General features: G+C 56.9%; 2 protein-coding genes and 2 long non-coding RNA genes across 8 annotated transcripts in view; 2 read left to right on the forward strand and 2 right to left on the reverse strand.

Moving 5' to 3' along the window:
- SMPD4 (sphingomyelin phosphodiesterase 4) overlaps window positions 1-8318 on the forward strand; it is a 25868-nt gene extending 17550 nt beyond the window's left edge. The window contains exons 11-21 of one of the 5 annotated variants that reach the window (XR_001300099.2): window positions 1998-2084; window positions 3783-3928; window positions 4334-4424; window positions 4699-4799; window positions 5131-5294; window positions 5466-5671; window positions 6151-6384; window positions 6508-6639; window positions 6713-6841; window positions 6931-7330; window positions 7632-8318. Coding sequence is in view for 4 of the 5 variants with exons in the window: in XM_013981430.2 (XP_013836884.1) it covers window positions 1998-2084; window positions 3783-3928; window positions 4334-4424; window positions 4699-4799; window positions 5131-5294; window positions 5466-5671; window positions 6151-6384; window positions 6508-6639; window positions 6713-6841; window positions 6931-7260 (1620 nt within the window). In the remaining variant the exon portion in view is untranslated. Of the gene's footprint in view, window positions 1-1997; window positions 2085-3782; window positions 3929-4333; window positions 4425-4698; window positions 4800-5130; window positions 5295-5465; window positions 5672-6150; window positions 6385-6507; window positions 6640-6712; window positions 6842-6930 lie in introns of all 5 variants that reach the window. The other 4 variants (XM_013981430.2, XM_001929588.6, XM_001929589.6 and 1 more) reach the window with 4 other exon arrangements.
- LOC106505566 lies at window positions 1475-3721 on the reverse strand. The gene is made up of 3 exons (XR_002338718.1): window positions 3398-3721; window positions 2727-2802; window positions 1475-1788 (listed from the first exon to the last, which is right to left on the reverse strand). It is a non-coding gene; the product is annotated as an uncharacterized LOC106505566 (long non-coding RNA).
- LOC106505569 lies at window positions 9227-11804 on the reverse strand. The gene is made up of 3 exons (XR_001300119.2): window positions 9857-11804; window positions 9557-9726; window positions 9227-9442 (listed from the first exon to the last, which is right to left on the reverse strand). It is a non-coding gene; the product is annotated as an uncharacterized LOC106505569 (long non-coding RNA).
- CCDC74B (coiled-coil domain containing 74B) lies at window positions 15952-21417 on the forward strand. The gene is made up of 8 exons (XM_021073419.1): window positions 15952-16295; window positions 17497-17541; window positions 18470-18522; window positions 19314-19435; window positions 20442-20628; window positions 20706-20782; window positions 20862-20933; window positions 21028-21417. The coding sequence occupies exons 1-8, from the start codon at window positions 16037-16039 to the stop codon at window positions 21164-21166; spliced, it is 954 nt and encodes a 317-aa protein (XP_020929078.1). The 5' UTR covers window positions 15952-16036; the 3' UTR covers window positions 21167-21417.

Genomic DNA, 21455 nt, shown 5'->3' on the forward strand with positions numbered 1-21455 from the left:
TAGACCCGCAGGCCCCACCCACATTGGTGGCTTCGGCCCTCGTGGTGATGGGTGGGGTCTGGCACCCTCCTGCATGTGCCTGTCTCCCCTTCCTCACTTCTTTTTCCCTTGCCTGCCAGGTGGCTCACTTGTGCAGAGGTGTAGAGTCCCTGGCACCCTCTGGGTTTCAGCTCACTGGGCAGGGCAGTTCTGTCCCATTAGTGAGAGGCAGGCAATGTATCAGGTTGCTCCTTAGACTTAGCTTTTGCCACTTCCAGACAGAGTCCTTAAGGGTTTGCTTTGGAATGAGAATCTGTGGGTGAAACTGAGACAGTGGCCTGTAACCTTCCCTCTGTGCCACCAGTCCTGCAGCCCTGGCACTCAGCTCTACACAGGGACTGGGCACAGCCCCCACTGCTGTTCCTAAACTGAGAGGCGCCCACACAGGAGGGACTCCCTCCTGCGCACAGCTTGCAGAGGGGGACTCACTGCATGTTCCCGCCATGCTCAGCAGCCGGAGCTGGCCACCTGAGTGGCTTGGTCTCGCAGAGGCCACTTCGGTCTCGAGCAGTAGCTCTGCCAGCCAGAGATTGACTGTCACCTGGAGGGGGCTCTGAGTCGGCCCAGACAGGGCCTTCCCCTCCTCTCCACAGTCGCATCCTCTGGGCCAGGCTGCAGGAAGGCGAGAACTGCCTCAGGTGACTGGAGTGGGAACTGAGAGGGCCCCACCAGGCACCCAGAGACGTTCTGTCCTTTTCCTCCTGTTGAGGCAGAAAAACCAAACCTGAGAAAGCAGGTGTGTGGGAAGCTAGGAAAAGCGGCTACTGCCGTGTCTCCAGGCTGGCCGTGTACCACATAAAAGCCTTTGCTGGCCCTGCATAGCCCTGGGGCCACTCGGTGTAGCCGAGGCTGGGCTGCGTCCAGATGCACCCTTGCTCCAGGGGCCTCGGCTCACTGCACCCTGAGCAGGGCTCCTTGAGGAGCCAGTGGGCAGGAAGCACAGCCACAGCCCTGTGCCCCCTCAGGCCAGGGCTGGGACCCAATGGGGGACTGTGGGCACCCTGATTCCTCACTGAGCAAACAGCTGAGCCAGGAGGAAGGCAAGAAGGGCCACCTCCTGGCCGTGCCCCTTCCTGCCCCAGCCCCGGGCATGTCTCTGGCTATGCCTGTCTCCCACACAAAGCATGGAGCTTGGGCGGGAATGCATGCCAAGTCGGCTCTGGCTGTGCTTGCCCCAGGGCGTGGGGCATGGGGGCAGGTGGAGAGCTGTCTCAGTTGACCTCCCTGGCGTCCCAGCCTCAGGGTTCCAGCCACCTCTGGGTGTGCAGGGCCGGGGGCAGACGCTTGAGGGTTCTGGGGCAGGTGAGAGGCTCTGTATTGAGAGGGGGTTGGTCCTGGTGAGGCTGAAGCTGGTCTTCCCAGAACTAAGGCCAGTGAGCGCTGGCACCACCTTTAACCATTTCCAGGACACCGGGCCTGTGGCCTGAGCCTGGCTCGCCCGGTGCTGCCTTTGGGAAGCAGCTCCCGTGCAGAGAACCTTCCAGGATGGGACACCAACTGTGTCTTCTACACCTACGGTCAAGCACATCTTATCTTGATAAAGTCCTTGGGACCAAGGGAAGCACGGTAGATACATACCGTTCTCTCCTGGACAGAGAGGCCACGTCTGGAGCTGGCTTCTCTAAAGTTTCTTTTCTGAGCCTGCTGACCAGCACTGCAGGCTGCAGACACCTGCTGACCTCAGGAAGCTGGAGGGGCCTCCCAGGTGACCTTGAGAGTCTGTCCTCCCTCCCTCGGCAAGCAGAGGACCTGCAGGTTGCAGAGGAGCTGAGAGGGTGGTCGGCGTCTCACTGGCCTGAGGCTGCTGGGCTGGGTTGTTGGGATTGGCACTGACTCGCTTTCGTTTTTGTTTTGTTTTTTCCTCCTCACTCCTGGGCTCCTCACTTGCTTCTTTCTCTCCCTCTCCCACCCCCCACCCCCACCCCCACCCCGCCGGTTTCTCTGCTGTTGTCTCTCAGCTGGAGGTTCTGCACTACCGGCTCAGTGTCTGCAGCGCCCTCCACAGCCCTGCCCAACCCAGCCTCCAGGCCCTCCACGCCCACCAAGTACTGGCCGCTCTCTCTTGTTCCCTTCACCCCTGCCCCCGTGGTGTAAGCCACGGAGCTCACGTCCGCACAGTGGTAAAGCGGGGGGCCGGCGGGCGTGATGAAGAGCCAGGCCCTGCAGCCTGGGCCCGGGTTCGGGGTATGCAGCCGCATGTCTGGGAATGAGGCAGGGGCCCCTGCTGGCTGTGGGGTCACTGAGCCTGCCTGACCAGGCCCCGTGCCCGCCAGGGTGTCACAAGTTCCGGGGTGTTGTAGGGTCTTCTTCGCTCTGGTTCCTGGGGCCGGGATAGTGTGGCCTTTGACGTACAGGCCTTGGGAACTCATGGAGGACACGCTGGGCCCGGGGCTCATGGGTGGGGCACCAGCCTAGCCCGGGCATAAGGTAGAGGGGCTGGGAGGAGCTGGGGCCTGGCCTTATGCAAGCCCAGCCCCTTGTGGACTCGTGGGTGGTGACCCCACGGCAATTGCACTGTACTTAGGCAGACGTGACCAGCGACAGATTTCAGGTCAGGGAGATGGAGTCTGGGGCCACAGAGGTCATGAAGTTCAATGCTTGCTGGCAGGACCTCTGGGAGGTCTGGGCACAGACGTGTGCCTGGAGCCGAGCTCTGTCCACATCACCCAGGGGTCGGGGGTACATACCACTGAACTTGAATTTGAGCACAGATGAGAAATCATGCTCCATGCCTGCCTGGTTCCTGCGCAGAAGCAGAGCCTCCTTGGGAGGAAAGAGAACATTCCAGAGGGGCTGGCCTGGCGGGCGGAGTGTGGAATTGGGTGCTGCTCCAGCCTGTGTTGGGGAGGGCCTCACCCAGCTGAGAGCGGGGTCCCTGCCTTCACCTCGGCAGTGGGCAGCCAGGCACAGTAAGAGTGTCCTGGGGTAGGGTGAGTGACCAGAGGCTCCTGTGGGCATTTGGCTCAGATGAGGGAGGAGCAGAGGAACAGCAGTTCGATTTGACAGCCATAGAGTGAAGAGTCAGGGGAGCTCCTGTGTGGCTGCCAGCCAGGTGGCAGGGTGCCCAGCCTCCAACATGGAGCATGGGGTAGGGGGTGTGGCTCCCAGAGGGGAGTCACAGGCTGGTGCCCATGATGCCCTGAGTTTTCTCAGTACTATTGAAACACTGCCCCTCATCTTCCCCCAAACACTACAGGCTTGTTGCACAAGGACCTAAAAATAGACACAAGCAGAAGTTACCTCCCACCGTAGTTCCTTCCAGGCATGGCCATAGTGGGGGGTGTTGCCAGGGAGACCCAAGTGGACAGTGCCCTGGGCAGCCAGGGGCTGTTCAGCGCCTGGCTTCCTGTGTGCTCACCCTGGGTGAGGCTGCCAAGAGCCCTTCCCGTGCGTCCCCTGTGCCATCACTGGGCGGCCAACACAAGGCTTCCTGGACTTTATGAATCTATGTGGAGTTTGCAGAATCCAGGGTGTTCTGTCTCAGTGGTTTGGCAGTGGGCGGGGGAATTCACCTGGGAAGAGGAGCGGAGCCAGGAGCGGTCTGCACACCACGGTGGGATGCAGGCCTTGACCCACCCCGATTCTGGTCCCTGTGGACCCAGACGGGCAGCCATGGCTCCCAGAGGTGCCACAAAGGGTTGAGGTTTGCAAGGAAGCACTCACTGTCCCTGGTGCTGCATGCACGGGGCTGGGGGGGGAGGTCCCAGCCAAGGTGCCTGGTGCTAATGTGCCCTCACCCCCAGGAATCCTTCATGCCCAGCGAGGAGCATGTGCTGGCTGTGCGGCTGCTGCTGAAGCACCTGCACGCCTTCTCCAACAGCCTGAGGCCTGAGCAGGCCTCACCCTCCGCCCACTCCCACGCCGCCAGCCCCCTGGAGGAGTTCAAGCGGTGGGTGCCAGTGGTGGGTGGCGGGTGCCTTGACACTCCTGGGTTTGTCGCTTCACCCCACCCTGGCCTCAGAGGTACCTGGGGCCACCCGGTTGTTTCTCAGGCTGGCTAGGGAGAGACCCCATCTTGCTGCCCCTCCGTCCCCAGTGGCTCACCCTCACCCCAACCCCCAGGCAGGTGAAGGGCCAGTGCTGACTCGGACTCTCAGGCTGGCAAAGTGGGTGACACGGGCATGAGCCAGGCTGAGGTACACACAGGAGCTATTCTGGATCAGCCATACATGCTGTGTGTCCTTGGGACATTCCCTAACTTCTCTGAATCTTGGGGCTAAGAACAGGAGGCCTGGCCCCCAGGGGACAGATGGCTACCTGGGCTCCCCTGTGAGGTGACTCCCTCTCCCTGCAGGGCCGCTGTCCCAAGGTTTGTCCAGCAGAAGCTCTACCTCTTCCTGCAGCACTGCTTTGGCCACTGGCCCCTGGATGCGTCATTCAGAGCTGTGAGCATCACCCCATCACCTTGGCCTCTGGATGCCTTGGTGAGGGAGGGAGGTCCTGGGGGCGGACAAGCAAGAGGAGACCTTGATGGCCCCCATGCTGTGCTGCCTCTTTGAAGGTTCTGCCGGTCCTGACCTTGACCCCAGCTGTCCACACAGGGCGGGTTCCCAGCCTCATGGGGCTGGGGGGTGGGGGCAGAGGGGAGAAGCATACCAGGTGATTGGACCCGCCTCCCCCCAGCCCCTGCTCACCAGCCCTTGGGCTTCCATCCTCCAGGTCCTAGAGATGTGGCTGAGCTACCTGCAGCCCTGGAGGTACGCACCTGAGAAGCAGGCCCTGAGCAGTGACAGCCAGGCCCGTGGCGTGTCGGAGAGATGGTGAGGACAGGAGGACAGCCCCCAGGTCCTGCAGCCTCCCTGTGCCACAGCCTCCCCTTCTCACCCTGCTGTGTCTCTTCAGCCTCAGAAACAGTGGGTGCCTTCATCCTGTTCCTTTGCACATCTTGTCACACAGAGTGGCCCACAGCCCTGCATCTCAGTTCCATCCCTCCCCTCCTTGATGGCCCTCCCGCAGCGCCCCCCCCCCTCAGGGTCCCTGTCCTGACTTCTCCTGATAACCCCTGTCCCTCAGCCATTTGTGATGCCTGCACTAGGTGGCGGCCAGGGTGGAGCTGGGACAGCAGGGCCCTGATGCCGGCCCTGTCCACAGGGCACCCTTTGTGCAGGAGAACCTGCTCATCTATACCAAGCTCTTCCTGGGCTTCCTGAGCCGAGCACTGCGCACTGACCTGGTCAGCCCTAAGAACGCACTCATGGTGTTCCGTGTGGCCAAGGTCTTCGCGCAGCCCAACCTGGCGGAGATGATCCAGCGAGGTGAGGCCCTGTCGGTCCCTGGCTCCCTGTCATGTGCTCCACGTAGCAGCTGTGGGGTAGGGCTCTGTTTTCCAAGGCAAGTGGCCTTCCTGCAGACCAGGGGCCCAGAGCTTAGGAGCTGGGTCACGGTCACCCTGGGAGTTGAAGCCAGCCTCAGGCCCTGCCTTCCAGGCGAGCAGCTGTTCCTGGAACCAGAGCTCGTCATCCCTCACCGCCAGCACCGGCTCTTCACGGCACCCACGTTCACTGGCAGCTTCCTGTCGTCGTGGCCACCGGCCGTCACCGACGCCTCCTTCAAGGTGAAGAGCCACGTGTACAGCCTGGAGGGCCAGGACTGCAAGTACACCCCTATGTTCGGGCCCGAGGTCCGGGCACTGGTGAGTGCATTGGGGCCGAGGGGGCACAGGTGTTGCCACACGCGGTTCTCGTCTTCTTCAGGGAAGGCTAATCTCGTCTCATAAAAGTAGAGGTAGCATCTGTTAGAAACTGCATCTCAGTCCTCAAAACTCACTCTGGGGAGTTCCCGTCGTGGCTCAGCAGAAATAGTATCTGTGGGGATGCAGGTTCAGTCCCTGGCCTCAATCAGTGGGTTAAGGATCCAGCATTGACGTGAGCTGTGGTGTAGATTGCAGATGTGGCTCAGATCTGTGGTGTTGCTGTGACTGTGGTGTAGGCCAGTGGCTACAGCTCTGATTTGACCCCTGGAAACAACCTTGTGCAGCAACTGTGGCCCTAAAAAGAACCCCCCGCCAAAACAAACAAAAAACTTACCCTGGGGAAGCTGTAGGTGGCTCTGCCGGGGCTGCCCCAGGACTGTTGGTGGCAGGGTACAGCTGACCTGGCCGCCCACCCGCAGGTCCTGCGCCTGGCCCAGCTCATCACACAGGCCAAGCAGACGGCCAAGTCGCTCTCTGACCAGTACGGGGAGAGCACGGCTGGCCGTCCCTTTCTGTCATGGTTGGGCTTCTACCCCACGGACACCAACGGCTCTTACCCTGGCAATGACCTGGACGAGATGGGGCAGGACAGTGTCCGTAAGACAGATGAGTACCTCGAGAAGGCGCTGGAGTACCTGTGCCAGGTGTTCCGGGTATGCCTGGCCCCCAGCCCTGCCACCTCCCGCTGGGCCTGGGGTGGGGTCCCCTGCTGCCCGAAGCTGTAGGGAGAAAACCTCCCTCCCTGGGCAGCTGACCTAGGCGGTCTCTCCCCACAGCTCAGCGAGGCCCAGCTCGCGCAGCTCACACTTGCCTTGGGGACAGCACAGGATGAGAACGGGAAGAAGCAGCTCCCAGACTGCGTCGTGGGTGAGGACGGACTCATCCTCACGCCCCTGGGCCGGTACCAGGTGAGGCCCACATCCCAGCTGGGCTCTCGGGCGGGGCCCAGGCCCCCCAGGCCTCACCTCCTGCTGCTTCTAGATCATCAATGGACTGCGCCGCTTTGACATTGAGTACCAGGGGGACTCGGAGCTGCAGCCCATCCGGAGCTATGAGATTGCCAGCCTGGTCCGCCTGCTCTTCAGGCTGTCCTCGGCCATCAACCACAGGGTGGGTGAGGTGGGGAGGGAGGAGGGAGGGGGTTGGAAGGCCCCCACCCTCACCCCAAGCGCCCTGAGAGCGGCCTGTCTGTGCTCTAGTTCGCAGGCCAGATGGCAGCCCTGTGCTCAAGGGCTGACTTCCTCGGCAGCTTCTGTCGCTACCACCTCCTGGAGCCCGGGCTATCTGGCAGGCGCCTGCTGAGCCCCGTGGGCCGGGGGCGTGCGGCCAACCGAGCACGGGGCCCCCGCCTCAGCCTGCGCTTCCTGGGCAGCTACCGGACTCTGCTGACCCTGCTGCTGGCTTTCTTCGTGGCCTCCCTGTTCTGCGTGGGGCCCCTGCTCTGTGCCCTGCTCCTCGTGCTGGGCTATGTCCTCTATGCCGTGGCCATGACGCTGCTGACTGAACGGGGCAAACTGCACCAGCTCTGACCATAGGCCAGCCACGCTTCCAGGGGATGCTGAACTGCAGCCTTGGAACCATCTGGAAGAAGCCTGAAAGGCATGGGCCATCCAGGCTGGGCAGGTTGAGGGCAGTGGGCCTCCCCACACAGCCAGAGGCCCTGCAGGGAGAGCCCTTTCTTTTAATGGGTTGTTTAATGGGTGGAGGTTGGGCGTCAGGCGTACCTGGAGGGCCTTTGGCCTCTATCCACAGTCCTTGAAGTGGACAGTGTGACTCCAGGATGGGTGCCCGGCCTCTAGGGGAGGACTCAGGTCCTAAAAGAGAGTCCTGAGAAAATAGGGGAGGGTTCCCCAATGCCTGATTTTAAAAGAAGGGCCAATTCTTCACGTTCTCCCAGCAGTTCCCAACTGGGCCACACACCTGCTTTTGAGAAGAGGCCTCCAGGAGTACAGAGGCTTGGTGGTCAGGGTCCTGCCTGCAGCTCCCCTCCGTCCCCCAGGCCACTGAAGTCAGCAGGGCCACCACCTCCTTGGTCCCGAAGGCCCTCATGCCCCACGGGCTGCCAGCTTGTGGTCTACAGCCAAAGGTGGTCACAAGCATTGTTTGTATCTTCAATAAAATCAAGTACTCAAGGGAGTTCCCGTTGTGGCTCAGTGGGTAACAAATCCAACTAGGAACCATGAGGTTGCAGGTTCGATCCCTGGCCTTACTCAGTGCATTAAGGATCCGGCGTTGCCGTGAGCTGTGGTGTAGGTCACAGACGCGGCTCAGATCTGGCATGGCTGTGGCATAGATCAGCAGCTACAGCTCCGATTGGACCCCTGGCCTGGGAACCTCCATATGCCGTGGGTGTGACCCTTAAAAAAACCAAAAAAAATAAATAAATCAAGAACTCAAAAACAGTAATTTTTTGGTAACATTTAAATGTTCCAAGTTCACGAAGATTATAGGTTCTCTGTCCCAAATGCCCACAGCACTTCACAGCCTTTCATTCTACAGATGACGCACCAGCAAGAACATTTGACCCCAGACTTTTAAAAGCCTTTGCTTTTAACTTCTCAAATTATAAATGTTGAGTTTTGTTGTGTGTGTGTTTCGTTTTTGTTTTTCTTCTTTGGCTGCACCAGCAGCATATGGAAATTACCAGGCCAGCTGTGGCAACTTGGATCCTTAACCCATTGCACCACAGTGGGAACTCTTGGGCTTTGTGTTTTGATGTAAATTCAGAATAATGGCATTGAGGCCTGTGACCAAAAACCAAACCAAACCAAACCTGCAAGCAACCAGGGATCTGAATACACTGGTTCCTGGTCCTGAGTTGTGTCATGCCCAAGCTCTGCCCTGGGGGGCCCACACCCCCAGGGGCTTCAGAGATGGCCGCTAGGCACCCAGCGTCGCTTGCCCAGGGACCCCTTCCCAGTGGGTATAAACAGGGAAAAAGGCCATGATGAGGAAGACAACTCTGGCTGCCTTGACCAGGTGGGTCAGACTCAACATGAAAAGCGGGAACCCTGGGCCATGCCGTGCATTCTTCACTCACTAGCCCCACACAGGCATCTCACCAGGAGCACCCAGCCTTTTAATTAAATTTCATGGACATAGGGGTTTCTACAGGTTCACATAGATTCCTGGCTTTTGTTACCAGATTGTGAGATAACAGTCTGGGGCCAGATAGTGGCACCGTTTCCCATGGTGCCCCTAGCAGCGCCCCTCAGACGCCACCTGCCTGCAAGGGTTGGGTACCCCCACCTCCAGGGCTCCTCTCATCCTCCACACCCCACCCTCCACCCGGTTCTCTGGTGTTCTTTTATCTTCACCTGAAAATGTTAACACCGTCAAAAGCAAAGGGAGTTCCCATCATGGCTCAGCAGTGAAACGAATCCGACTAGGAACCATGAGGTTGCAGGTTTGATCCCAGACCTTGCTCAGCAGCTTAAAGATCCGGTGTTGCCATAAGCTGTGGTGTAGGTCGCAGACACGGCTCAGATCCTGCATTGCTGTGGCTGTGGTGTAGGCTGGCAGCTGTAGCTCCAATTTGAGCCCTAGCCTGGGAACCTCCGTATGTTGCAAGGGCGGACCCCAGAAAAAAGCAAAAACAAAAGGCCCACACATCTGTTAACTGAAAACAGTCACCTACTGTGTGCCACCCTCAGCTGTGCTGGTGACAGGAAGCCTCGTGGTGCAGATTCCAGAAAAAGGACGCAGCAGGCACTAAGGTCAAGGAGTGAACAGGGTCTGACGGTCAGGCCTTGGGGGCTGTGTTACCCAGGGTGCTCGGTGGCTGGCACCAGAGAGTGGGAGCAGAGAGGGCAACAGGGACCTTACCTTCACAAGTTAGTTCAAGTGCTGTGGCTGCAGAGTTGAGAAAAGGCTGGGGACAGAGCAGAGGCAGAATCGTCATCAGGCTGTACGCTGCGATGAGAAGAACGCTTCATTCCAGAGCGAAGCTGCCAACCCAAGGCCAGGGCTGGGGGATTTATGGGATGAAGCTGAGGCTGGAGAGGGCGGGGAAAGGAGACTAGAAATAAGAAACCGCTGAGGCAGCCCGCCCGCCCCAGGGTCTGAGCATGGGTGATCCCATGACTGGTTTGTAATCACAACTGGCACCCAGGTTTCTGCTCTCACCTGTTCCTCTCTGGTCCCCTTCTGTCCTAGCTCCACCTGTTGGATCATATTTGCCTAAATCAATAAGGAATAGTGAAGGTCAGGTGCCCTGAGCCATGGCTTTGTGGTAAATATCATGTCAGCTGTTGTGAGTTATCTCCCAGGGCAGGGTGGCCTTAACAGACTGTAGACATAGACCCCCAGCCTCAGGGATTAACCCTGGCTCCTCTGTTCTGCCCCTTTATAAACCACTAAGTCGGAATCCCCTGCTGCCCTAGCAATCAAGGATTCAGCATTGCCACTGCTGTGGTGCAGGTTTGATCCCTGGCCTGAGAACTTCCACACGCTGTGGACATGGCCAAAAAAATTAAACCTACTAAGTCTGAAACCATGTGGGAGTCGGTCCAACGCTTGCCACTGACTCCTTTGCCTGGCGCCCTGCAAATAACACCCTTACTTTGCCACGAACCCCACTGTTGGGTTTGGCTTTCTGCCCGTGGGCACCCAAGCCTGCCCTGTGCTCAGTTGTCCCAAACACTCCATCAGCTCAGCTTGAACAGAACACAGCTGATGCCAAGTTCCTGAAGGCACAGCTCAGGCAAAAGTGATTGTTTGCTACGTACCCAACACAGGTTTTTAGAGAAACAAAACGAGCGTGGCAGGTGAAGGCAGTTTACAGGCTAGTGGACCGACCTGATGCCCACCCTCGGTTACACCTCAGGATGATGCCTGGCAGCTGCGGGGACAGGGCAGGGGCCTGGGACACATCTGAGAGAAAGGTTGTGGCCCGGCTCCCAGAGGTCAGGCAGGAGTTGGGGGTTCTCCTCACTGCTTCCTCTCCCCTTCCAGGAGCCTCAGGGTAGCTTACGCCAAAGGCCCACCCCCTCAGCTCCCACACACACCGACTTTTACCCATCGGGCCACTACCCCAAAGGCTGCCAAAGGGCCAAACCCTCTCTCGGAACACCTGGCCCCCTGCCTGCTGGAAGGGCCTCCCAGCCCTGAGCCCACACTTGGATGCACTTTCTTTCAAGACCACTTTACCATGTGGAGTTGAGTAACATCCAAGCACCTGTGTCCTGCAGAATGTCCTCAGGAAAGCCCTGCACTTGTACATCTTAAATTTTTTCCAAAGAGACTCACGTTCTGGGCCCCTGATCCCATGGGAGACACCAGCTCCCCTGGCCCGGAACGGACTTCCTCCGCCCTCCCCTTCCAGGGGCTGAGGCCTCTGAAGGGTTTTCAGTGGGTCTCTGAGGGTCTGTGCCCTCTTCCTTCCTCCCAGAGCACCTCCACTCCAAACCCACTCTGTCCCCGCCCCTAGGGAGCCCCACCCTTGCTGCACCCCACATCTCAGGCTGGACTAAGGGCCCCACTCTGTACTCACTTCCCTGTCCACAAATAAATACAAAGAGGCAATTTGTCACTCACATGGTGCTTGGCACTTCAAGATGCTGAATGAATAAAAGCCAGTGATTCTCGGGCATTCCCTTCGTAGCACAGTGGAAACGAATCTGACTAAAACCATGAGGATGTAAGTTCCATCCCTGGCCTTGTTCAGTGGGTCAGGGATCCAGCTTTGCTGTGAGCTGTGGTGCAGTTTGCAGACATGGCTCGGATCCCATGTTGCTATGGTTGTGTCATAGGCCAGTGGCTACAGCTCTGACTCGACCCCTAAGCTGGGAACCTCCATATGCTGTGAAAGAAAAAAAAAAAAAGCCAGTGATTCTCCGATGGGCATGTCTGCTCCTTGAGGACAAAAATTATACTTTCTCTTTCCAGCACTGAGAAAGCACGCAGTAGCTGCCCAATAAAAACTTCGTTAAACAAATAACTTATTATACCTATTATATCCACATCCAGCCCCTCACATCTAAGAAATCAAAATAGGAACTACTTGGATAAATCAATTTTTTTTTGGTCTTTTTGCTATTTCTTGGGCCGCTCCCACGGCATATGGAGGTTCCCAGGCTAGGGGTCGGAGATGTAGCTGCCAGCCTATGCCAGAGCCACAGCAACTCGGGACCCAAGCCACGTCTGTGACCTACACCACACCTCACAGCAACACCGGATCCTTAACCCACTGAGCAAGGGCAGGGATCGAACCCGCAACCTCATCGTTAACCACTGCACCATGACGGGAACTCCTGGATAAATCAATTTGACATGAGAAGAAAAGGGTTGGAATAAGGAAAATGGCTCTTCAGTGGAACACTGAGCAAAAATCACTAGGAAAGATCATGGTCACTTCATTGATGCGACCCATCCAACATTCAGATCACAGACCAAGGTAGAGTGAAAACTTAAATTGTTAGGAGAAAACACAGCAGTAAATCTTTATAATCGTGCAGTACTCAATGGTTTTTTCAGATGTGACACACGAAGGGCAAGTGACAAAAGGAAAATTCTGAGAAATGAAAATATACACAACAATACATGTTTTTCCATTAGATCACTTTCTTTTAAAACCCTTACTTTTCTGCATATTGATTTCCCTGTTCAGTAAATTGGAAATGTAACCAGACTTGCCTTGATGAATTTATTTCAAGGATGAAATGAGATATGAAGTGAGATCAGGGAGTTTGGTCCTGTCTCAGCAGTAACAAACCCGACTAGTATCCATGAGGATGCGGGTTCAATCCCTGGCCTTGCTCAGTAGGTTAAGGATCCGGCGTCACCGTGGTGTAGACTGGCAGCTACAGCTCTGATTTGACCCCTAGCCTGGAAACTTCCACACGCCATAGGTATGGCCCTAAAAAGACCAAAAAAAAAAAAAAAAAGAAAGAAAAAAGAAAAGAAAAGAGGGAGTTCCCGTTGTGGCGCAGTGGTTAACGAATCCGACTAGGAACCATGAGGTTGTGGGTTCGGTCCCTGACCTTGCTCAGTGGGTTAACGATCCGGCGTTGCCGTGAGCTGTGGTGTAGGTTGCAGACGTGGCTCTGGCGTAGGCCGGTGGCTACAGCTCCGATTCAACCCCTAGCCTGGGAAACTCCATATGCCGCGGGAGCGGCCCAAGAAATAGCAACAACAACAACAACAACAAAAAAGACCAAAAAAAAAAAAAAAAAAAAAAAAAAGAAAAGAAAAGAAAGAAAATGAGATCATTCATTCAAAGGAAGTCTAGGCTCTTATACAAAGGAGTGAATACAAAGGAGTGGAAGAGAAGAAAGCTGCCTCCATGTTGCGACCCTCAGATGTGGCCAAAAAGATAGTGATCATTTCCCATTTGATGTTTTAAAATTTAAATGAGCAGGTAATTCCAGCTATAAAAATAGACCCCCCCCCAGGAAGTTCCCTGGTGGCTCAGAGGGTTAAGGATCTGGCATTGTCACTGTTGTGGCTTGGGCTGCAGCTGTGGCGCAGGTTTGATCCCTGGCCCAGGAACTTTCACAAACTTAGGGTGTAGCCAAAAAAAAAAAAAAAAAAAAAAAAGTGCTGCTATGAACATAGGTGTGCTTGTATCTTTTATAGTTTTCTCCAGATATATATGCTCAGGATAGTGCAGGTATCATGGCAACTCTATTTTTAGTTTAAGGAACCTCCATACCGTTCTCTATAGTGGCTGCACAAATTTACATCCCCACTAACAGTGTAGGAGGGTCCCCTTTTCTCCACATCTTCCCCAGAATTTTTTTTTTTTCTTTTTAGGGCCGCACCCATGGCATATGGAGGTTCCCAGGCTAGGGGTCCAATCAGAGCTACAGCTGCCAGTGTACACCTCAGTCACAGCAACTTGGGATCCAAGCCGTGTGGTGACCTATACCACAGCTAATGGCAACGCCGGATCCTAACCCACTGAGTGAGGCCAGGGATCGAACCTGCAACCTCGTGGTTCCTAGTCAGATTTGTTTCCACTGCGCCATGACGGGAACTCCTATTTGTTTTTATTTCCATTGGTATTTTTGACTGTACCTGCAGCATGCAGAAGCTCCCAGGCCAGGGATTGAACCCAGGCCACAGTAGCATCCAAGCCACGGCAGTGACAAGGCTGGATCCTTAACCCACTGAGACACAAGGGACGCCAGAGCAAAGGTATTTTGATTTGTCCTTAGTCTTAGTGAAAATCCCTTATTTCTGAAACACATTCTTTATTCCCAAGCTATGGCCCTTTTGAGGTTTAAGTGGAAAACTAAGGCATTTACAAGCTTCTCTGTCAGTTTCTGAACTTGCTCCTGCCTGGAGTAGGCAGCAACTATCTCAGCCATTTAGGCCTCCAGCTGTTCATCTTGCCCTGGGGTCTTTGGAATCTGACCCACACACACATTTCATAAAGCACGAGGCTTCTACAATTACTGGAACTGGAAATTCTTTTGATTTTTTTTTTTTTTTTGCTTTTTAGCACCACACCAGCAGCATATGGAAGATCCCAGGTTAGGGGCTGAACTGGAGCCGAAGCTACCCACCTGCACCACAGCCACAGCTTCGAGGGCTCCGAGCCATGTATGTGACCTACACCACAGCTCATGACAACACTGGATCCCCAACACAATGAGAGAGGCCAGCAGTCAAACCTGCAACCTCATAGTTGGATTTGTTTCTGTTGCACCACAACGGGAACTCCTACCTTTTGATTTTTGAATCAAAATCGTATCACCTAAAACAGTACTATCCTGTAATTGCATCATCTATTGAAAAAGTGAACTATTAAAACACAACCATCAAGGAGTTCCTGTCGTGGCTCATTGGAAATGAATCTGACTAGCATCCATGAGAACGCAGGTTCGATCTCTGGCCTCGCTCAGTGAGTGGGTTAAGGATCCAGCGTTGCTGTAAGCTGTGTTGTAGGTTGCAGATGTGACTGGGATCCCCCGTTACTATGGCTGTGGTGTAGGTCAGAAGCTACAGATCCGACTGGACCCCTAGCCTGGGAACCTCCATATGCCGTGGGTGTGGCCCTAAAAAGACAAAAAAAACCAAAACCAAAAACAAAAAAACCCAAAAAACAAAAACACAACCATTGAACAAAACTAAATATTAAGAGCTACTGTGATTGCAGATGATTCTCCTGGTTTGAAGTCAGAGGATGCCAATTTGCACCAACATGGATGGAACTAGAGACTCTCATACAAAGTGAAGTCAGAAAGAGAAGGACAAATATCATATGATATCACTTATATCTGGAATCTAACATACGGCACAAATGAACATTTCCACAGAAAAGAAAAAACCTATGGACATGGAGAATAATAGCCTTGTAGTTGCTAAGAGGAAGGGGTAGGGAGTGGGAGGACTGGGAATTTGGGGTTAGTAGATGCAAACTCTTACATTTGTGATGGATAAGCAATGACATCCTGCTATAACTACATCTGATCACTTGTGATGGAACATGATGGAGGATAATGTGAAAAAAAGAATGCATATGGATGTATATAGCAGGGTTACTTTGCTGTGCAGTGGAAACTGACAGAACATTGTAAATCAACTGTAAAAAATAAAAATAAAAAAATAAAAATCAGAGAATGCCACAATTCCCTTGTGACAAAGCGAGTTAAGAATCCCACGTCGTGGAGTTCCCGTCGTGGCGCAGTGGTTAACGAATCCGACTAGGAACCATGAGGTTGCGAGTTCGGTCCCTGCCCTTGCTCAGTGGGTTAAGGATCCGGCGTTGCCTTGAGCTGTGGTGTAGATCGCAGACGCGGCTCGGATCCCGCGTTGTTGTGGCTCTGGCGTAGGCCGGTGGCTACAGCTCCGATTCGACCCCTAGCCTGGGAACCTCCATATGCCGCGGGAGCGGCCCAAGAAATAGCAAAAAAAAACCCCAAAAACCAAAAAACAAACAACAACAACAAAAAGAAATCCCACGTTGTCACTGCAGCGGCTCAGATCACTGCTGAGGCGTGGGTTCGATCACTGGCCCGGGGAACTTCCACATGCCCCCAGCCTGGCCAAAAAAGTGTCAGAGAATGCCAATCATTTAAGTCAGGTGTTTGTACCCACTCAGGCCCCGCCCCACGAGCTCCGCTCCCGCCGCACGCCCAGTCTGGGGTACCCAAGCCCCGCCTCTCGTTCGCCCCGCTTCACCTCAACCCCGCCCTCAGATGCCCTTCCCCTCCCCCACCTCAGCCCGGCCCGGGCCCAGGCTCCGCCCCGCCGCGCGCGGGCCCCCCTACCCGAGGGCGCGCCCGTCTCCATGGCGACGCGGCTCCAGGCCCTGGCAGCGGGGCCACCGAGTGGGCCTGCAGCCGCGGCGGAGGCGGCAGCATGAACACTGCGAGATTGGCGGCCGGGCAGCGGTCCCCCAGCTCCGGGATTCCGGGCTCCAGGGGCTCGTCACGCTCGCGTCCACGCCTGCCCGCAGTATCCCCTCATCCCGGGCAGCACGGCGCGCAGCTCGGGCTCAGCGAGGCGCAGAAGCGGGTGCTGGACCTGGAGAAGAGCCTGCAGTTCCTGCAGCAGCAGCACTCGGAGACACTGATCAAGCTCCACGAGGAGATCGAGCACCTGAAGCGGGAGAACAAGGGTGAGTCCGGGCTGTCAGCATCGAGAAAGCTCACGCAGCTGAGGGGCAGCGCAGAGCCTCAGGCTCCACCCAGCCAGGCGGGACTTAGCTCCCCGCCCCTGGCCCGCACCCGAGTAGTCCACCCTACTGGCGGGGGCGGGTCTGGCCACGCCCTCCCCCACGGCAACGCGGCCCGCCTTGTTTTAAAGAGTTTCCAGTGGGTTAAGGATCCGGCGTTGCCCTGAGCTGTGGGTGTGGGTCGCAGACGAGGCTGGGATCCGGCGTTGCTGTGACTGTGGTGTAGGCCGGCAGCTGTAGCTCCGATTCGACCCCTGGCCTGGGAACCTCCGTATGTCGCGGGTAGGGTCCTAAAAAGCAAAAAAAAAAAAAAAAAAGTTTCCCAGAAGTGAAACATACCCCCAAACTACGCGTATACCGCTCAATGAGTTTTCGAGAACTAAGGATTCCCTGACTCCTGGGGCCCACGCGACTCACACCCTTGGGGGCGCCTCACCACATGAGCCAGGAGGCCTTCCGCAATGAGGCCCAGCTGCTCCTCCCGCACCTGCAGGCCTGCCTCCTCAGCATGCCCCTCCCTTCTGCTGCTTTTCCTCTGATTGCCAGGACCACCACCAAATCTCCATTAGATCAGAACTCTCCCCTCCCTGTCTTGAGTCTCACCCCTGTCCCTCTGATGCCCAGGCTGGATGCTGCCAGCCCCTGTCCAGGACATCACTTGATGGCTGCCCACCTGCTCGTCCATTGCCAGGGGCTCCTGGAGGGCGTCCTCATCCTGGCCAGCCCCTGTCCCTCCAGAGCACAGGTGCCACCTGGCAGAGGGTTTCCTGTAGATGTCATGGATGGACAGATGGGCTGGGGGGAGCTCTCACACACAGGCTACAGCTCAGGGAACAGCTAGAGCCATTTCTGACCCTAGGGTGCCAAGACAAAGGTTTGGTCCATGGGGCAGGGTCTCTCAGCTGCTCGGTGGGAAGGAGTGGGCAGGGGATGCCAAGCTTCTTCTCTCAAAGTGGCCGTGGCTTCCAAAATGAGGAGTTCCCTGGTGGCACAGCAGTTTAATGGTCTGGCATTGTCACTGCTGTGGTTCTGGTCACTGCTGTTGCATGGGTTCGATCCCTGCCCCAGGAACTTCTGCATGCCATGGGTGGTGAGGCTAAAAGAAAAGAAGAAAATGACAAGGAGAGCCTGTGCTTGCTTTCAGATCTCCACTACAAGCTAATCATGAATCAGAAGCCTCAGAAGAAAGGTAGGACTGAGGCCCACAGGTGCCTGATGGGAAGTCACTGCCCCCCAGATGGCTTGTGTCCACACGAGCTATCCCAGTGGGGAGGGTCCTAGGCAGACAGACCACCGCTCCCAGCCCTGGTGATGTTGTGCACCCAAGCAAGGCAGGTGCCACTCTTGGAGAGCTCAAAGTCTGAGGTCTGGATGACATCAGGGGCAGTAGGGAGAGCAGCTGGGGGTGGGAGGCAGCCCAGGACTCCTTCCCCTGCTCCGCCCTCACCGCCCTGGTGGGTTCTTGCCCTTGGACTGCTGCTATGGCTGTCCCAGGATTCCTGGGGAACACCAGGCAGTCCAGCCCAGCCCTAGTCCGGTGCCTCTAGTCCCTCCGCCCTGGGGCAGGAAGCTCTGGGCACACTCCTTCTGGGCTCCCCTGTCATCTCTGCAGCCACCACAGGGGCGCATCTTCATCTGCGGCCCACTCACCTTACCTGTCTCCAAGCCTAGCCCAGGGATACCCAGGTCAAGTCTTGGGCTCCCCTTCCCCTTACTTTGGGACAAGGGTAGGTGGTCAGAGTGGTGAGTGGCGCCAGCCTGGAAACCCTGGGCTGGGGTGTGTCCGGAACTCTCTTCCTGGGAGGTACACAGAGGATGGGGTGGAGGTGGCGCTGATAGGGGCATGGAACCAGGCCCATAAGTGGTGCCAGCTCTTAGTACCAGGGGTCCCTGATGGGACATCAGGAGAGGTGTTCCCATTCAGGGGCTGCCACTTTTTCCGTCCCCAGCCCCATGGCCTCTGCTCCTGCCAGCACTAGCTGGGTCTGGGGCTACCTCACCTGAGAGTGGGGTGGGCCTGACCCCTTGTCCATGGAGGATGTGCAGAAGCACTGGGGAAGCTGGGATGGGAGCCTGGCTGCTGCCACCTTGGGCTGACCTCTGTGTGTTCCCCCCAGGCAGCATCTCCAGTTCCAGCTTTCAGTCCAACAAGTCCATCTCGAACACCACAGTGACAGGTAAGTGCACCAGCACCTCTGAGCTCAGGGTCAGGGCAGAGCAGGTGTCCCGGGCCCGAAATGGCAAGTGGATACTGACAAAGGAGGTGAAATCCCACAGTGGCCTGCTGTTGGGCAGAACTCGGGGGAGGGCCCTGCCATGCCCTTTGGACCTGGGGGTGAAGTGGGGACTGAGAGGGACCAAGGGGGGGCCGCAGGTGCCCTGTGAGCTGAAACCTCCAGGAGAGAGCTGGGGCTGGGCGCAGCCTGGCTGCCCAGACACTGCTGTCAATGTGGGGGAGCCCCGAGTGGCTGTCCTTCCTGCTCACTGCACCCCCAGGGCAGGCAGGACGTGGCGGGGCTGGCCCTGCCTGCAGAGCCTGCATTGGGGCATCTCTGTAGGTGAGCGGGGTCTCTGAAGCTGGAGGAAGTAGGACCCAGGCAGTGAGGGCCTGGTCCTGGGAAAGCAGACCTGTGCAGGCCTTTCCTTCAGCTTCATTTTTCCTGAAATGGGCTTCAGAGCCAGTGAAGGCCGGCCATCCTGCCCTGGCCTTTACCGAGGCCTGCAAGACCACCCAGTAGGAGTGGTCTCTGCTTCTGCCACTCAGGGAGATGGCCTCCAGCACTGTGGCCACCTCAGAACATTCAGCCCATAGGCTTTACTCCCAACCTCTCACCTATGCCTCCAGCGGCCCTTGGAGAGGCTGTCACCACCTCCCCTGACAAGGAGGAAACTGAGGCAAGGCTAGGGCCTTAGCCAACTACCACCCAGTGACCAGTGCTGTCTGGTCTGGCCCACAGCCAGCTCCCAGGAAAGGCCAGGCTCCAGCCCAGCTCCTCAAAGAAGCAAGACTTGAAAGCTGACGTCCCCCTGAAGTCGGATCTGGAGGAGGAGCTGTCAGCCACAGCCCCTCAGGGACTGGCCAGGTAAGGCTCCTGCATTCCATGGGGCAGGGCTGTGTTCAGCAGGTTCACGCCCTGGCACTGGCCAAAGCCCTACCCTTCTAAACAGGCAGGACCCCGGCGTGAAGCAAGCCCATGCAAGCAGACTGACCCCGGGCTCACCCACCTGGTGGGCACTGCTTCCCTCCCTGGGGTCCCGCAGGGGCCCTGTGCTGATCTGAGCCTACAAGAGGGGCTGGTCAAAGCCCTGAAACCGTTTTCTCAAAGAACAGAAACTAGGAGTTCCCGTCGTGGCTCAGTGGTTAACCAATCTGACTAAGAACCATGAGGTTGCTGGGTTCGATCCCTGGCCTCGCTCAGTGGGTTAAGGATCCAGCATTGCCGTGAGCTGTGGTGTAGGTCGCAGATGCGGCTTGGAACCCATGTTACTGTGGCTGTGGCGTAGGCTGGCGGCTACAGCTCCGATTCGACCCCTAGCCTGGGAACCTCCATATGCCGCGGGAGCGGCCCTAGAAAAGGCAAAAAGACAAAAACAAACAAAAAAACAACTCAACAAAAAACAGAAACTAGTAAGTATCTCGGCCAAATTAGCTTGTTTTTCACCAAGAGAACCCTGCGAGTGGCCCTGGGCCAGGGAAGGCGCAGGGCGGACCAGAGCAGGACCAATCCCTGCGACTCCCTGGGGAGCAGCACTGAGCCTGGACTCTGCAGGGACCCTGTTGTCCTGGGCAGCGCAACCATCGGCCAGGGTCCTGCTTCTCCGTTGTCCTTAGACCCCCCCCACCCCCAGCCCCCAGACCTGGGGTCGACAGAGGGTAGCCAGGCAGCTCGAACCATGTCTGACTTGTCAGTGTACCCTGAGAGAGGAGAAAGGTTGGCCCAGGTCACAGTGGACCCAGAGACCCCCACTTGGTGCATGGAGCACCCTGATCAGCAGAAGGGAGCCAGGCCTCCAGGGGGCTCTTCCTTACACAGGAAGTGCCCTGAGAAGTGGCAGGCCACCCCCAGGCTGCTGTCACTACTGTTTCAGAGATGAAGAAGTGAAGTCCTATCCCATGGCTGGCTTGGCGGCAGGCAGCCAGCAGAGGGGCAGGCTGGTGCCAGGAGCCCTGGCAGCAATGAGCCTGCCCCCGCACCTGCGCAAGCCCACTACACTCCAGCAGTGCGAGGTGGTCATCCGCCAGCTCTGGAACGCCAACCTCCTGCAGGCCCAAGAGGTGAGGCCGGGCCACGGGGCACCCCGGGACCTCTGCAGCCCTGCCCACCCCCCCCCCCGCTTCTCCCTGCCTTTCAGCTGCAGCACCTCAAGTCCCTGCTGGAAGGGAGCCAGAGGCCCAAGGCTGCCCCCGAGACTGGGCTGAGTTCTCCTAAGTAAGTGTCCTCACGTGGCCCTTACGGTCACAGGTAGGCCTGCCTGTCTGCAGCTCACAGCTGACTCTTCCTTCACCAGGGACCAGGAGGCCCCACATCCAGGGGCCATGCATCTCCCCAAGGTCCCCACCAAGGGCGTCTCTAAGAAATGGTGAGTACCACTGGCACCTGAGGGCGGGCAGCTTCTGAGCCCAGGGCCCTCAGGGCTGGCGGGGGCACCTCGGTGACACTCCCTCTGCCCATAGCCTGATCCTGAGCCCGGTAGCTGTGGCGGAGCGCGCCGTCCTGCCTGCACTCAGGCAGAGCCTCAAGAGCAACTTGGCCGAGCGGCAGAAGCGGCTGCAGGTGGTGCAGAGCAGGCGGGTGCACCGCCCTGTGCTCTGAGAGCTGGTGCCTGGCCTTGCGGCTGGTTTGCAGCCAGGCCCATGACCACCAACCCTCTAGATCGCACTGCAATGAACTCTAGTATGTTTAATTCAAGCTAACTTCCAGGTAAACCAAACCCATGTCAGATAAAGTACTTGGTGTCAGAGCTGAGAAATTATTTTCTTGCTCAGTATTTTGCTGCCTTGACACACACATGCCATGACCGAGTCTGACCCTAACCTGTGCAAATAAAGCTCATCTTTCCCAGTCCTGAGTCTCAACCCTCACTGGCCACCAGGCTGGCTGC

This window comes from Sus scrofa, chromosome 14 (genome assembly GCF_000003025.6).
Source record: "Sus scrofa isolate TJ Tabasco breed Duroc chromosome 14, Sscrofa11.1, whole genome shotgun sequence".
Classification (NCBI taxonomy): domain Eukaryota; kingdom Metazoa; phylum Chordata; class Mammalia; order Artiodactyla; family Suidae; genus Sus; species Sus scrofa.